The sequence below is a fragment of the Anopheles moucheti genome, chromosome 3 (genome assembly GCF_943734755.1).
Source record: "Anopheles moucheti chromosome 3, idAnoMoucSN_F20_07, whole genome shotgun sequence".
NCBI classification, from domain to species: Eukaryota; Metazoa; Arthropoda; class Insecta; order Diptera; family Culicidae; genus Anopheles; species Anopheles moucheti.
Window position 1 is genome coordinate 56,309,391 of NC_069141.1, and position 15,515 is coordinate 56,324,905.

At 42.1% G+C, this 15,515-nt stretch overlaps 1 protein-coding gene across 1 annotated transcript; it reads left to right on the forward strand.

Annotated features, from left to right (window-relative positions):
• Positions 1-532: 532 nt before the first annotated feature.
• On the forward strand, positions 533-4,512 carry LOC128304694 (protein lin-28 homolog). Its single transcript, XM_053041901.1, has 4 exons — positions 533-629; positions 3,945-4,048; positions 4,127-4,302; positions 4,377-4,512. Exons 1-4 carry the CDS (start codon positions 533-535, stop codon positions 4,510-4,512), a joined length of 513 nt encoding a protein of 170 aa, XP_052897861.1.
• The last annotated feature ends 11,003 nt before the right edge of the window (positions 4,513-15,515 follow it).

Sequence of the window (15,515 nt, forward strand, 5' to 3'; positions counted from 1 at the left end):
ATTCGGTCTGAAGCATCTTTAACGCCATCGTCCAGGGTGTTGAGGGTTGTGGGTGGAAGGAAAGGGATGGGAGGCTCTTTTCAGCCCTTGATTATAGCGCCCTAATCGACAAAACTCCACCGACGGAGCGGAGTGAAATGTGTTTGTGAATGAACTGTGCCTGGCGTATGTGCGACCAAGCTGTCCGTGTGTTGGAGAGAGTGCGTGCGTGTTTGGTTGGGTGTTGTGAAAGGTGAACCCCCCTCCCCCCACTAGAAAGCGGGGGTTTTGTTTACACTTTGCTGCTGCTGGTGCATGGGAGCAGTGTAGCAGCGATGGTGCATTCTTGAAATTCCAATCACCTCCATTGACCCAGTGAAGCGACGGCCACAGAAATGTGCGTGGCAATGAAGAAACTGTGAGCTCTCCATCCAGAAGGTGCACATCTACAGTAAACAAGTGCTAATGACCTGGTCCAGTGGGCAATGTGAGACGGAAGAGACGACTTGAATTGTTCTGTAGCGCACACAAACGGAAGTACCTGGCGAAGTTGATGGCGACCCCGACTGGACCTTTCCAGCTGGACGATGTGCCGAACTGCGAACATCCCTCCGAACTCACAATGACAGAGGCACAGCAAGATCGGGAAGGTAAGCACCGAAGGTGTCACCTTCGGGGATCAAGGGTCAGGCAGGAGGGTTCCGTTAATAGCGAAGGATGCTATCACGAATGGAACAAACGCAACCCTATGCAGCTAAGCGAACCGTCTTGGCGGTAGGAAAATCTTCCCCCTTCGGTACAACTGAACCCATTTCCGGCACGTGGTGCTTTTTTGTGTGTTGCTCTTGATATTTTTGGACTGCAACGGTCCGATGCAACGGAGGTTGATTTTACACTCTGCACTGCGTTTGCGGTTTGTCGTTCTTGTTTAGAAAAGATCCGCCACAAACCATACGGCGGAGGATGGATTAAAAATGAAACGTTTTGAGGAACATGAAGAGGGGAGGATAACCCTTAAAGTTAGTTTTTTGTATTGGATAAACTACCTACTAGATCTTGCGTATTGTTTAGTGGGTTTATAGACTTATTTCATCATCTTTAAGAGCTTTACGAGAATGCTCGGTATAGGACTTCTAACACAGTGACTCGGTGACACCGAAATAATTTTCGATTTTTTTTTTGCACTATTTGTGGTAAAACAATTTGATAGAATGGATGACGCAAAGCGAATATTTTCTATACTCGAGAAAAATGCATTTTCCTAATAAAATGAAGGAAAACTTTACAAAAAAGAAATGTATGCCAACTGCCTGGACATAAAGGCATTTTAATGAAAATCATTTGTAAAATAATGACTATTATTCTAGAAGAAACTTATCCTACACCTAAATTTAACACAAAAATTGACATATAAAAAGCGACTTTTGACTCAAAATTGCTTCAGTATTAATTTAAACTACTAAAAGTCAATCAAAGACGCTATAGTACATTGTGTAGCTGTTGAAAAATTTAATCGATTGTTCATCGATTCACAGAATTCCTGGAACATTTTAGAACTGACTTATAAAACGTCTGTTTAAGGAAAACATCTTCGATCATAGCACATTATAATCGTTTCTGTATGGCGTAAGGCCCAGGCAGTTAAGGGATGAAACTTCATTCCTTGACGATGCTTCGAATATTTTGTCGCATATTAAAGAAATTGTAAATCTTGTTCTTCCTTTTCTTCATCTTCTTCTTCTTCTTCTTCTTCTTCTTCTTCTTTTCTTGGTGGGACGATCTTCAAGGGTACGTCAGTTATTTCAGATCTACTAGACTAATTTTACTACTTAGTCGAATATTCCATCTTTGCTCGATCCTTGGAACGATCCGGATGAGGATTTGGTTTCGGTCCTGTCATGTGGGACTGGCGCCATTGATTAATTGATTGTAAATCTCTTCTTAACGCTTCAATAACCAAATATTTCAACACGCGTTTGATTGGATGTTACTTGTTTAGAACTTTAGTTTATTTTATATTTTGTGGGGTTGCTACTATGTAATAGATGTGTGAAAATCCTTTATCAACTATTTTGGGATTGTTTGCGATTGAAAATTAATAATAATAAATTAAAACCTCATCAAAATGATTGGAATGGTAATAAGAGTGTTGTGAAGTGGCAAAATTCCAACGAATAAAACTTTATACACGGAAGTGAAAGACATCAATAAAAATAATTTATTTTCGTTTATTTAGGAGTTCTTTAGTTTATTAAAAAAAATCCTTGCAGTCCAAATTTCATCACAAATCTATGGCATTTTGTTAAGTGGTTTGCATACCTTTTTGATACAATTGTCACTTAGAAGACCCATTATGCACTACCAAACCCATTACGCTAGCAAGTTATAGCAATCTGTATTATTCGTACCCATTTTAACAAACAATAAATCACAATTAAATGCAAGTTATGCTGTTATTTTCATCCAGGAAATAAATTAACCTCGCGGACGTTACGATACGCCTCGATCATTACCGACAAATATGCAAAACTAGACCCATTCTATTCACATTATTCCTTGCGTTATTGTTGAGCTCATTCGTGCCATTTCGATAAAAAAAACCCCTTCGCTACACAAAAGTGTATCCTTTTCCGAAACATAAACAGCTCGTCTGCCCGTTTCGTCTTAGAAATCCTGTTTATGACATGACGCGAGAGGAAAGCAAGGAGAAAGCCAAGGGTACGCTGTCCATCGTAATTGTAACGATTTCGCTGTTACATAAAAAGACCCCAGCCCTGAAGCGGTACAATGGTGACCTCATTTAAATAATCCTTTATTAGGAAAATTAGAAACCTGTCCCCGGGCAGGAAGACGCGAAGAGCCTTTCTTTCGAACCGCGAAAAATGGACGCGTACAATAAAAAAAAATGCAGGTTACATCGGCTACGAGGTGCAAATCCTTCCCCGTCGGGGAGCTGTAGTGTTTGAGTTTCAAGGAAAGGGGTTTGCGTTTAAAATTTATGGACCCATCCCATCAGTACGGACAAGTTGCTGTACGCCATTCTTATGGGTCTAGCGAGTATAAATCGAAAAGTGAAGTCTTCTTCCTTGCACTGGAAGGAACTTCCTTCCTTTCGTTCGGTGCAACAGGGCCCGGCAGGCACGTTCGGTCGCGTACACGATCGGACTAATGTGTTTCTAATCATAATTTATTCACATGCTTGTAAACAGGCTCAGTTGGATGTTTTTCTTCGGCATCGTGGCAAAATTAGACTAATAAGCGATGGTGAAAGAAAGGGATAAACCGGCGACGTCCCGACGAACAAAAGCACGAAATCAGTTTCACGGTGGAAGATGAACCGGTTTCTTTTCGCCCATTTTTTTATGCTTTTGCAAGTCTCATTTCCCGGTCTCGTTGATGAACTGAGGCACGGTGACATAGGGAAAAAAACGAGACTAGAAGATTTGTTTTCTATGCGCATCTTTCTTGTCATGGCAAGGGCTCAAAAGCAAAAAAATAATGAAAAGAAAACGAGATTTCGACAAGAGATTGCTGCCTGTCATAAATGACGTGGTTTGCATGGAATTCAGCCCGACAGTACCGTTAGCGCGAAGAATTTCGGGACAGCAAACGAAAGCGAAGGATCTATTTCACATCTTGATCCTTACATGTGCTTCTCTGTATGTGTTCTCTTTGCCCGAAAGCGGTAGCATTGGTGTACGGCGCTGGGAAATGCAAATTTTTGAGCACGTGAGATATGTCCAGCTGGCGGAATCATAATGAGATTTTTTTATTTAACTTGAAATCCCCCCCCCTGATGAAGGTCCATGGTTCGTCCTGCAAGAAGGGTTGACATTAATCTGCGATTTTGTGACCTCTGGGCGATCGACTTTAAAGCAGACGCCGTCGATGTCGTACTCAATGCTGTAAATTTGAGTTTTCTATAACTGTTGTATTAATCTTTCCGCTTGCTTCTACCTTTACAGAGCTGGTAGGACCACGCAGAGGACGGTGCAAATGGTTTAACGTCGTGAAAGGATGGGGCTTCATAACGCCGGATGACGGTGGACAGGAAGTGTTTGTGCATCAGGTGGGATTGCTGATTTATGTGCCGTGTTTGGCAGCATTTAGCCAATGGTCTAACAAATGTCTGTGCAATACATTCCAGAGTGTCATACAGATGGGTGGGTTCCGTTCGCTCGGTGAAAACGAAGAAGTTGAGTTCGAGTCCAAGCTCACGTCGAAAGGATACGAAGCGACCCGCGTCTACGGACCCTCACATGCGGAGTGCAAGGGAAGCGACTTTCGACCGTACAGCAAAAAGCGAAGGTTCCGAAAAGTGAGGTAAATATCGCATTTGCGCTTAATTCGTCTGCCTTGTTTCGTTTTATACTGTTTCTTTTATTTCCCTCTATTAGGTGCTACAATTGTGGAGAGTTTGCAAACCACATTGCCTCCAAGTGTGCGTTAGGACCACTGCCAAAGCGTTGCCATAATTGTCGAAGCGAAGACCATCTCATAGCGGACTGTCCAACGAAACCGCCCACAAAATGATTCTTCCCCGGTAGCGATGAATTTCGTTGCCTTTAGTACAGAGAAACAATTAGTTTTGTATGACCAATATCCTTTTATTCGTAAAATAATTATAAAGAGAAATAGATTACAGTGCAAAGTATGGAAAATAAATATTTAAAACGATTAATGGTAGTAAAAAGGACTGTTTGGTTTTACCGTACTATAATGTTTGTAATTAAAAACCTTTCCTTTCAGAACTCGATTTTAATCGCATTGATCGTTTCCAACTTTTTGGTGTATATCTTAAGTTATATCTTTGGCCTATAAAAAAAGCTATATTCGATTTGTTTCCTCTTACATCAAACCTTATTATTACCTCTCATATCGGCCAGAAATGTTGATAAAGTAAACTAATTTTCTGTACCCATTACAGCATTCCTTTCGGAGGTTGTTATTGCCAAGGTGGCGCGCTACAGTGGTGAGAATCCGAACTACTACACATGATAAGCTTCCTACGCTTGCCACATGTAGCGCTGCAAGCATTTTGATGAGATTCCATTAACGAAACATAGATGTCGCTCTTGTGACAATCTTTGAAATGTGCGTTTTAGATCGGTTTAGTTCAGGGGTCGGCAAACTTTTTAGAACAGAGATCTAAATATCTCGGAATTGCACATGAAACTGTAAAATGCCGAAATATGTAATTGAATGCGTATTTTAAATTTATGTTTTGAAAGATCCTATACGGGAAAGCGCCGCCTTTTGAGTAATTGATGCAATTTCTAGTAATGACTTTTAAATATTATACAATAAGGTTTCTAATAAACCTTGATATATATTTATACATGAATGTTATGTTAAATTCACAAGAGAAAAGAAAATTATCCTTCTTCATCTATTCTGGTAAGCGAGTTATGACCTCTTGATTTGTCGTTAGCTGAACGCGGCCAAGTATAGAAATGTGTAAAAAAAAGTATACAGGAATATTTATAGTTTAATTAGCCTAAAATTGACTGACACAATGGATATAGAAGCACCCCAAGTTCTTACTGTTTTTGGTTATTTTCTTTTACCACCTTAAAACAATTACACAGTTACAGTATAATTGAGTGAAGGATACGTTCTTTAACATCATATTATAATTTATTTTATTGTTTAATCGCACATATAAAACTGACCGCCCTAACGTACACATATCCCCTGATCCCTTCAAATCCTTTAGCGTTACTCGCTTTTGCTGAACTGACGAAGCTATCTTGCTTTAAATTTCAATGGAAATAACGACCCAGCGGAAGTTACGGGGTTTTCATTACGGTAATGTGTCACTTTCGGGGAAATTTTTCGACTACCCATACCGTTCATCGATAAGGCTCGACATGTTCCAATCACCATGATGAAGTGGGTTTGATGCGAGCTAGAAGTGGCATCCGTCTCCTCTACTTGTTATGATGGTTGCACGGTGGAAAAAGCGAATTGCTTAAGGACCTCTTAGCGTCGTTTAGACTGTGTAAATTGTGGCAGGGAAACTTGACGATACTCACGATTGACTTGTTTGCGAGTAGATTGGTGAGGTTATTTAAGGATTAGTTTACGGTGTGCCTTGCAGCACTTAGTTCTGAAGGTTGCAACATTTTAGTTGGTAGTAACGATATGAGTTCATTGTTGTGCACTTGGTGACTTCAAAGCTCAATGTTTGAATAAAAATATTTTTTTTTATCTTCCATTTTGTATAAACATTTATGAAGCTGTAGCAAACGAAACGATGTGTGTGTGTACTGATCTCATTTCAACAATCAACAGAGCAATAACTTTATACATGCTGTATAGACCCGCTTTAAATACTGCTAATAATCGAACATCATAAAACCTTTTAATTCTCGATACCAGGAAGAAGGAAAAAACAACCATTTCCCGAAGCACAGGTGACACCTTTCAGAGCTTAATAATAAATTTAGTTTGAATTTTTTACCCAGGATGCAGCAACCATAAAATCCATCTCACAAGGGACACCGATGAATGAACACCGTACGCGATGGTTGCTGTTCCCTCCCACCTTTGGGGTGGGACCACTTTCCCCCCGAGCAGTCATAATTTCATCTCCAATTTATTATCCACGCTTTTTCCTTAAGATACAGCACCGTGTGGATGGGGGTTGGTGTGTGCCCCAACACTTCAAACAAAGCAGCAAAAAGAGAGAAAAAGGAAAACAACACCGTACGATAAGCACGTTAGCGCGGGAAGCATAAGAGAACCGAGAGCATAAGGGAAAAAAAGGCCGAAGGAAGGAAGAGAAAGTGATTCCGTTGTTCCTGCTTGTTACATTCTTCCACACGGCTTGGTTTGTGGTTTACTGATCGATTCATGATTCCTTTTTGGAAGAGAAACCAAGGGAAGGGCAAGGGAAGGGAGGTTTCCATTCGATCCTTCACCCTTATCATTATCCTTCCGTTACGACCCTTTTGTGTATATGTGCTCACGCTCCAAGTTGTGTTTTTTTTTCTTTTGCTTTTTGTGTCATTTCTAGTGGGTGCTTGGTATATCTTTCGTTCTTTCTCTCTCTCTCTCTCTCTCTCTCTCTCTCTCTCTCTCTCTCTTTCTCTTTCTCTCCATCACACACACACATACACTCTATGCTATCCAAATTTTGTAATATCCCATTGTGGTGATATTGAAGCATCCCGTTAACTCACGATGACACCCAATTGGATGGTTTTGCGTGAGGCGCAAAGATGAAGTGATGCATCTTAGCAGGCGTTTGGGAAGAATAATTTGCTTTTGAACGACCTTCAAGCACACAGAACTGTGACTAGTGATAGGGAACGTTGCTGATGGAGGGGGGTACGGAGCGATAGGGAGAAACGAGAGGCTTTTTCTGTGGCCAAGAATGTGTCAATGTTGATGGGATGAAAATCTTCTGACGGTTTGTAATGAGGAAGAAAGCAGTAAAATTAGAACCATTATAAAATACATCTTAGACATGGTCTGTTCTAACAGTACGTTCATTTGAGGCAACTTTGAATTGTTTCAAAAAGTACTTTAAAGATATAATTTTTCAGTCTAAGTTTTCGATTAACAACTAGAACTACCAAAACGTTCTAATCGTTTGAAGTTTTTTGAAAGTATCAATTAAACCCCTTTTGATTTTTTTTACTAGAGGGAGGGAGGTATTTAGGGCAAACTATACTTAATATTTGGAAGGCACTTCATCCTCTCACCATTAGGCTGCATCGAATTTCGGGTGCACTTGTTAAACATGTTATACCTTCCGAGATCTTTTAAACTTTCCTCTGGTGCTTGTTTATCTTACTATCGATTACACAAGAACGCCGAACTACCTGTGGTAATATTTAATAATTCCAAATAACCTGTCCGAAATAATTGCACCTCTAATGTGAGTGTTAATTGCTTAACCAGGTAAAGGATTTCATTGAATTGTCATACAAATGATTTTCCTGATGTATTTCCCATGGACTCCTGTATGAACGATGGATTATTTACCTAAAGGTAAAACGATTTTTCAAGAAAGCCGAAAACATTTGGGCACTGGGACGACATATGATTTTGTCTTCGTCGAAGCCCAATACCAACGGCAATGAAAATTTTAATTTTTCAGAAAATACGAGGAACTGAAATCTTCTTTGGTTATATAAAACATTTTTTCCTATTTAATAAATGAAATTAAGTAAATAAATTAATACGTAAATTGAAGTATAAACGAAATTACACCAGAATTTCCGAATTTATAGTACCAGGAGAGCATCCACGGAATACAGTACATGAATTATAGTGCACCGAGTACAGCAATTTTGCTCGAAAACCACCGAAAAATTTCTTCAAAAACTCCTTGTTTCCGAATGTATAGTACCAGGAGAGCATCCACGGAAGAGGTAGCACCTGGTACTTCGCCGTAAGGTATGCAATGTTTATACACTAACTTTGCAACTAACTTGCAATGCTAGTTAGGTGCATGCAAGAAACTTGCATGTACCAGCCGAGCAAGATGGCGCGCAAGATGGCGCCCAACTTCGTATGCAATGTTGAGCAACACTGCATACAACAAACTTGCATGCAAACTTGCATGTAAGTTTGCATGCAAGAAATTACAAGCAAGAACTTGCATGCAAGTTTGCATGCAAGAAATTGCATGCAAGTTTGTTGTATGCAGTGTTGCTCAACATTGCATACGAAGTTGCGCGCCATCTTGTGCACCATCTTGCGCGCCATCTTGCTCGGCTGGTACTAGGTGTCACCTCTTAAAACATGCTTTCCTGGTATCGGAAATCTGAAAACAGTTGGTTAGTATGGAATTGCATACCAGCCGACGGAAAGTTTGAGCAAAATGAAGCATGCTTTCCATTTTATCGATCTTCCTTACACTAGCGATCGCTCTCACGGGTTTGATAGTATGCAATGCAATAGTGATGGGCTAATTTATTCCACACTGCAGGTGTCATCTCTTGAAAAACATGCTCTCCTTGTATCGGAAATCGGAAAACAATTGTATGCGCGGCAAATGGAATAGTGGTTTTTCGCTATTGATATTTTTGTCACTTGACAAATTGGTCAGCATTTTGTCAACTCTCGTGGCCCTGCACCTAATGGATCGAAGAATGCTTTAAAACATGGTCAATTGTAGAAAAAGTTCAGTAAGTAATAGCTCACCACAGAAATCAACCGATTTTTTTATCATCGCTAAAAACATCAACATGAGCAAAACAGATTTCTAAGAAATTTCGCTGATTGTTACCGAAGAAGTAAATCGATTGGAAACTGTACCTGGGGCGAAAAAATTGTAGAAGGCGTTGGACTAATCAGGAATCGTAAATGTACGTAAATCGTAGAAAATGTCATCCAAGTAGTGGCGATATGGTTCTCTTTAGCGCATACAAACGTGTAGATATATGTAAAACGGTTAGAGATTATCAAGACATTATCAAAATATGTTCCAAAAACCAAAACAAAATGTTACAACAAAATACCTGGAACGGTGAATGAGAATTTCGTTGGATTAAAGCAAAAGGGCTATAAACGATTCGTACTTCCATGCTAGTTAACAAAAAATGAGTAGCTGGAAAAAAAATCAGAAGCCCAGAAGAATGCATGCGGGCCTCGAACGGAATAACACCAGGCGGTGTAATACCGGGCGTGCAAACCAGTGAAAGCTTCGTCAAAGCACCCGGTGATCGGGATCAAAGGCCTCCCCGTTTTGTCGTGTGCGGCTCCACCATCATGCCAGGCCAGCCAGGACGGGAACGGTTCGGGCCCGTTCCACTGCAGTCGCCCCATACCAGCTTCTGCCGTGGAATTCTTCCGTTTGAAAGTTTTCATTCTGCGAAATATGTCTACTATGCCGAGATCGCTCGATGTTCTACGCGTTTCTGCACGCTGCCGGCCGTGACGCACCCACCGTCCCGATGGTTTTTGCTATCCGGCCGGAAATGCGGGAACACCCGAGGCCCGAGATTGGGTTTAAAAGTATGCGGATTCGTCGGTGGTGGTGACGGTGGCTGACAGGTGTTATGTAATTGAGAGTAAGTGGATGGTAAAGAATTTGAAAACGAGAAAAATTGAAGGTCGTTAATTCGTTGCATAACGCGAATGGGCCAACTGCTGGTAACTGATGCATTTACATCAAACGGTTGCCGTACAATAAGGTACTAATCGGTTAGAGAAACTGGGATTTTGTTTTCCTAGAAGATTCCGTTATCCTACCAAGATAAAATAAGCCCAAAAAAACAACACCAAATGTATATTTTATTCCAATAATATTTAAACTTCTACAAAGTACCAGGCGTCCGCTTTGCTTAACCCACGCAAAACGGTTGACCTTTACTTGCGCTAGCGAAAACAACATCGTAAAAGCACATCGTACAGCTATCCTGATGCTGAATTATGATCGAAAGCAAACGCCATGAAACGTGCTGATACATCCTAGCGTCTTCATTCCCGTGATACGAATGCACCAATAAACGCAGTTGACGTTCATCTGTACGCGCGGAAATACACATAAAAAAATCGTTTGCGTGTGTGTGTGTTTTGTGTTTTTTTTATTTGTGCAATAGAAAGAAAACTCTCCAACCGAACCGAAAGTCAGCCGCACCCGTCGAATAACCTACATACCGGGCACCATAGTAGCAAAACAGCGAAGGAATGGGGCGAGGAACACGATACGGTGGTCGATTTTCCCTGGTATCCGATTTCGGCATTACATCGTATCCCGAAAGACAATCTCGCAGAGAGTGGATCGCTTCACCTGCTGCCGGAGCAGGCACAACAATTTCAGGACAAAAAAAAAAGAATCGGATGCGTTTTCGGGTACGCGGGTATGATAAAAGAGTCCGTGTGATAATAGACAACCGAGGCATCCGTGCTCGCGCTCTCACCAGAACCGGCCGAAGTTCGGTTCGGACGCGCACGACGAACGGTGCCGTCTGTGCGAGCACGAAACTAAATAAATAAAACTATTTTTACTCTCACCGTGGATGGACGCACCCAACGGCCGCAGCAGCAGTCAGCAGCAGTCAGCAGCAGCACTACTGGCAGCACCATCAGCAGTTAGAAGCGGACACGCTGTGACTTCGGTGTGTACCATCCGGTGCTGCTCAGTGTTGTGCAGTGTGTCTGTGTGTTTGCGTGTGTGTGCGCGCGCGCGTACCATTGTGCGAACGGGCATTTAAAGGCAAGTGTGTTGTTTTTGTACGCGGAAACCAATCTTGGTTCTAGTAGGCGGTGTACTTTCCCATTCTGTCAATTCACTTTCGCTGCGTATCGCAAACGACCGTCAAAAGGGAAGGGACAACCGCGTAGTAAAGCAAGCAAAAGAAAAAATATCTTCGCATGTGTTTTGTTGGTGTTGTGGCAAAGAATCGTAATCCTCGCATGATTACGCTGTAAAACATCACAACAGCAGCAACAACAGCAAATGGTGGCATATATTTGAAAATGAAATCGAGAGAGCATCAGCGTGTGTGTGTGTGTGTGCGTGCCGTAGGTTATGCTAAAGTGAGTGTCGATACCGTGCCGTGGAACTTCCGGTGCCTGTGACCCGCCCAAAACGTGAAGAGAAGCATAAACCTTGTGTGTGAGACCAAATCAAATAAAAAAGAAAAACAACAACCCTTCCTCCAAAAGAAGCGAACACAGCGGCCACATCCTGCAACGGGGAATTTTGGGGGGTTATTGAAACCTGCTGTATGTACTGCAGCTTGGTAAATCCAGCTGTTGATATAACACGTCATTAGATGTGTAGTTGCATCCTAGTGGGCGGTGGCTTTTGGTGATCACTTCTTTGGAAGACGTCTTTGGAATTCGGGATATGGCTGTAAGGATTTTGAACTGGCTGGAAGTTTGAACAAGAAATAGGGTTTTAAGATGGAGTCACGTCAATATCCTGTCAGAGGTTAATTCTAATAGATGATGTAGCATGTAACTGGATAAAATTAGATAACTTAATCAAATATTTAAAAAAAAAACCTTGAAGAATTCTTGAAGAAAATACTTGAGAAATCGGCAGTTCATTTCACTATTTCGCTCATTCCTCGGAATGGAAAATTTATTCGATATTGCTGCAACTAAAATGTTCCAACAAAATCGTCTTTTCCCGTGTGCGTGGTTGATGTTTTTTTGGCCAGCTTCCAAACGCGTTTCGCTCTGTACCGTGCCGTGATCTGAACCGGAAGCCAGCGGAACGACCACCTGGTTGCCCTGAAAGGGATGGGCCACGCGCGCATTGCTACTAAGCGAAACTACGCTCGCTTGCTTTACGTCTCAAGAAAACGTCGTCCATCGTCTAACGCTTGCGGTGCGTGAGAGTGTGGCGTGCGTGCGAGAGATCGCGAGATCAGAGATGAGAAAACAAACCGTTGACATCTTCCGATGCTTCCGATGGGAAGCATAAGTTGGATGTGGGGGAGGGAAGGGAGGAAGGGGGTTGGTGGGGCGGGTTTAGTGACAGTAAGCGACGACAGCCAGCATCATGTCCGATGACGACACAACGGAGGTCGGGAAAACCTTCTCCTCACCAGAGAACGAGAGAGATAGAGAGGGAGCGAGAGAGAGCACAACCAAGCTAGAAGGCGAGTGAGAGAGCGCGAAATGTACGTGTATGTGTGTGTGTGTGTGTATGCGTGTGGAGTTGAGAAGATGGTTTTTGGGGGAGATGAGAAAATTACATAATATTTTCGTCCTAATTGACAATTGTTATAAATTATACAGTGCTACACTTCGCTTTATCGTCGGAACGGAAATCGAGCGGCAGGGAACAGGGTGCGTTGCGTGAGAAAGGAAACACTGGAAACGCTAGAAAAGAAAACCGCTGCTGCTGGTGGCCACCGTGCAAGGTGTATGCAAACAGGTGGGGCAGCAATTTGCACCCCACAAGAACATCGCACACGGGAGTTTGGGGCCTCGTTCGTTGCAGCAGGCGCGTCAATGCAAAGATGGTTTTTGTTACGATTCCTCAAGCACACCACGATTTTGGGTGTGTGTAACGTTGGTAACGCACGTTCTCAAAGCTGTGTGTGTGTGTGTGTGTTGTTACCATTTGGGGATTCGCAGTCTAGCAGTGAATGTGTTTTCCGTTTCCTTCTGGTGGGTTTTGTAAGGAAATTTAGCGACGTATTGTAATGTGATTTGAAACCTTTTCCCCCACAAAAACGGCAGATAATCGGTGAGTGAAAAGTTCTGTGAGTTAAGGGTGAGTGTGTGTATCGGTGTATGTGTTTATGAGTTTGTACGGATAACAAAAAAAAAATAGATACCCCTGTGAAGGCCAGGAGCGAAGGGTTGTAAAACGCGGAAGTGTCCTAGCACGCGTTAAGGTGTGTCCAGGAGGGAAGGAAAAATCCCCAGCACAAACAACTTGCCTCAACAAAATAAATCCTAAATCCAGTGAGCTGGATAAGGCAACTCACACACACACACACACGCACACATACAAAAAGGGATAGAAAAGCACTGACAGCGACAGGAGGAAGGCCCCCGGGAAGCTTCCATCGCGTGTGTCCGGGGTGTGATAGTGTCATCGGAGATATTGACCAGCGGAAGGCATTTGACATCGGGCAATAAGGCAATCGGGCCAATAATCCAATTAACATACCGGGCCGCTAATATCGAATATTGCCTCGTTCGAAGAAATACAATCACACGAAAGCAGACGCAAAACAACAACAGCAGCCACCACATCGGAGGCCTTCATCCTGTCACCGCCATCCCGGTACGATCAACTCGATTCGATTTTCACTCGCGTAACGGACGGGAACCGTAGAGGTGAGTGGTGCCATTCGGTCTGCGTCTGTGTGCTACACCGCTCCACACCGCTTTGGCCTACCGTTTTCTTTTTTGTTTTTCGCTGCGCTTTTGTTCTTATTTCACTCTCTCGCTCTGCGATTGTTATTTGTTACTTTGCAGCTTATGGGCATGGTGAGGTTTTATGGGTACGGCTAGGACGATTAGGACTGCATTAGGATTCGATTTCCACCCATTACCCCGACAAAACACCCGGGGCTATCGGGTCAACATCCTACCATGGTGACGTCACGTGGGGTGGTGGAGGAACCCGCAGTACGGCGCTCCATCCGTCTCCTGCTCATGTGTAGGTGGGGTCGGAGTAGGCGAGAACACGAACGAGAACCGCATTAGCATTCAGGATGTCGTTCGCGTTCTAGCAATGAGAGATACTTTCCTATTGACCGGTGGTGTGGTGTGTACATTAAACTTTATTGCCCATTTTGCTTTTTCCTTCGATGGGGCAAGATGGGAAAAGGAGGGGAAGTGGGAAGGGAGAAGGCCGCGAGTGTGTTGAGACTACGTAATCAAGCAGGCATCGGCAGATACGATCGGTGGAAAGTCAGGAAAAGCAAACATACGTCCCGCTGGGTGGCGCAACGCAAGGGGTTACCGCACAAGGTGAGGAAATGGAGAATGACAAACAAAATGGAACATCAGAAATCAAAGAATCTCATTGGTAAATCATTGAGCAAGTTTAAGCAAACCGTACGGGAATGCATGAGCGCTGCCCATTGGCTCACGAGAACGATGGGAAGGAAGTTTGCGCTTGCATTTAAATTTCAGATCCACTATGACTTTATCGCATTCTGGCAATGTAATTATTGTAAGTGAGTCAATAAGTGAGTCGATATTTAATTTGAGTTCAGTTTACAAAATCTCCTACAGTTTAGCAAACAGGTCTCACACTCAGAAAGTAGCTTACAACGGACACATGCAGATCGAATCACGCAAATGTTTAGGTGTCAACCATTGGACTGTTCTTAATCCTGGTTGCAAGGCTAGAACCTAACAATCCTCGGTACAGGTGTTATAATTCCGAAGGGATTTGTTAAGGACACAATATTTTGACATAAAATAGGACATGAAGTATCCTTTTCTGGAACCACGATTAGAAGAAAATCAATTAAACCTTACAATCATAACGTTGAAGTCAACATTTATTTAGAAAAATTCAACTATTTAACTGTCTTAATGATCTTAAACTATAACTTTGTAAATAAAACCTCTGCAAGGATTAAATTGAAAGATTATCGAAAGCTTTTGTTTAACATAACTTATCCGCTTAACAGCGTTTAAGCCCTCAATCTTAAAAAGGCATTTAGAAATCTAATGGAAAGTATGATCTGTTATGATGAATAGAAGTCTTCAAGGTAGTAATGAAGTCAGCATGTGGCGCGGCTCATTGCAATATCACAGTCGACTAAGCTTTTATTTACTTGGTGTGGTAAACCAAACATAGCTATTGATCACAAATAAACAATCTGTATCATATCTTTAGCGGTAATGGAGAGTAAAACTGCTCCCTTCTACTAATTTGTTGGCAAAATACCTCTTTGATGGAGAAAAGTGGCAGCAATAGGAATATCAGTCGCCCAAAACGACAAGTGACTTTACAATCCTTTTCATATAGCGTGTACTTGAACCCGTGAATATCTGCTAATGAAAAATATTTACAAATTTTCTTACTTATATCCTTATTATTATGTATTCCATTAACTATTACCAGCTTATTGCAATATGTAAGCAGCTGATCA

Excerpts from the sequence above, each read along its gene's own strand:
- LOC128304694 (XM_053041901.1), top strand. The coding sequence starts at position 533 with ATGGCGACCCCGACTGGACCTTTCCAGCTGGACGATGTGCCGAACTGC. Across the intron at positions 630-3,944 it reads GGCACAGCAAGATCGGGAAG|AGCTGGTAGGACCACGCAGA; the intron begins GTAAGCACCGAA and ends CTACCTTTACAG. Across the intron at positions 4,303-4,376 it reads CGAAGGTTCCGAAAAGTGAG|GTGCTACAATTGTGGAGAGT; the intron begins GTAAATATCGCA and ends TCCCTCTATTAG.